Here is a 1032-nt window from a genome sequence, read left to right as displayed (position 1 = left end):
GACGCTGGAAATTAAACATGCAACAATATAGGTCAACATAACAAACCCATACGTAGAATGACCCTGGAAATTAAACATGTAACAATATAGATCAAGATAACAAACCCATACGTAGAATGACCCTGGAAATTAAACATGTAACAATATAGGTCAAGATAACAAACCCATACGTAGCATGACGCTGGAAATTAAACATGCAACAATATAGGTCAACATAACAAACCCATACGTAGAATGACCCTGGAAATTAAACATGTAACAATATAGGTCAAGATAACAAACCCATACGTAGAATGACGCTGGAAATTAAACATGTAACAATATAGGTCAAGATAACAAACCGATACGTAGAATGACGAAAGTACGTAGTGTACTTGGATACATTAATAACGCCCAAAACAACAAATGGGTTATAGTGAACTTGGACAAGTTTTGCATGTTAGAGTTTTATGGGAGTTTTTACATTTACATACAAGGGAAGCAACTTTTAATGTCCTAAGATAGCCTTTCATTTATAATTAATTTACATAACTTCCAGCCAGGGGGACAGGTACTAATAAAATAAAGTAAAAGTACGTTTATAATATTAACGCTTTTTATACAACCTACCTTTGATGGGCCTTGAGAGGCGTGGCTGGAAACCACAAACTTTTCTTTCAACTGTTTTATTTTTATTTCCAGCTCTCTCATCTGTCTATCCTTTTCTTCGAGCTGTTTCTCCATGGCCTCCACCTCGTATACACGATTATACTGCTTAGCATCCTGTAAACGTTTGAAAAATATTACATTTCTCTTGACAAGCAGCTATTTTAAACTTATGTACATACTGATAAGAAGGTGTATACAGAATAACACAAGGTCACATATAATTAGACCTGAGGGAAATATAACCCAGGTAATCAACATAAATGTTCAATCTATGTAAAAATGTTATAACCCAACATGACAATTTCTTCAAGTCTACAGAATATCAGATGTACTAAGTTCTTTAATTTAAATTTTCCTTACTTCAATGAACATCCTTCCATATCT

The 1032-nt window shown here is 33.8% G+C and overlaps 1 protein-coding gene across 1 annotated transcript in view; it reads right to left on the bottom strand.

Moving 5' to 3' along the window:
* Nucleotides 1-150: 150 nt before the first annotated feature.
* The window catches only part of LOC106475303 (centromere-associated protein E-like), a gene marked incomplete at its 5' end in the record, with an annotated part of 8813 nt that continues 7931 nt past the window's right edge, over nt 151-1032 (bottom strand). Inside the window, 2 exons of the mRNA XM_022379449.1 lie at nt 151-240; nt 610-762. Of these exons, the coding sequence (XP_022235157.1) occupies nt 151-240; nt 610-762 (243 nt within the window). The remainder of the gene's footprint in view (nt 241-609; nt 763-1032) is intronic.

This window comes from Limulus polyphemus, unplaced genomic scaffold (genome assembly GCF_000517525.1).
Source record: "Limulus polyphemus unplaced genomic scaffold, Limulus_polyphemus-2.1.2 Scaffold8376, whole genome shotgun sequence".
Taxonomy (NCBI): Eukaryota; Metazoa; Arthropoda; class Merostomata; order Xiphosura; family Limulidae; genus Limulus; species Limulus polyphemus.
The sequence above is the reverse complement of the archived record's forward strand: the minus strand, read 5'-3'. Positions and strand labels throughout refer to the sequence as shown.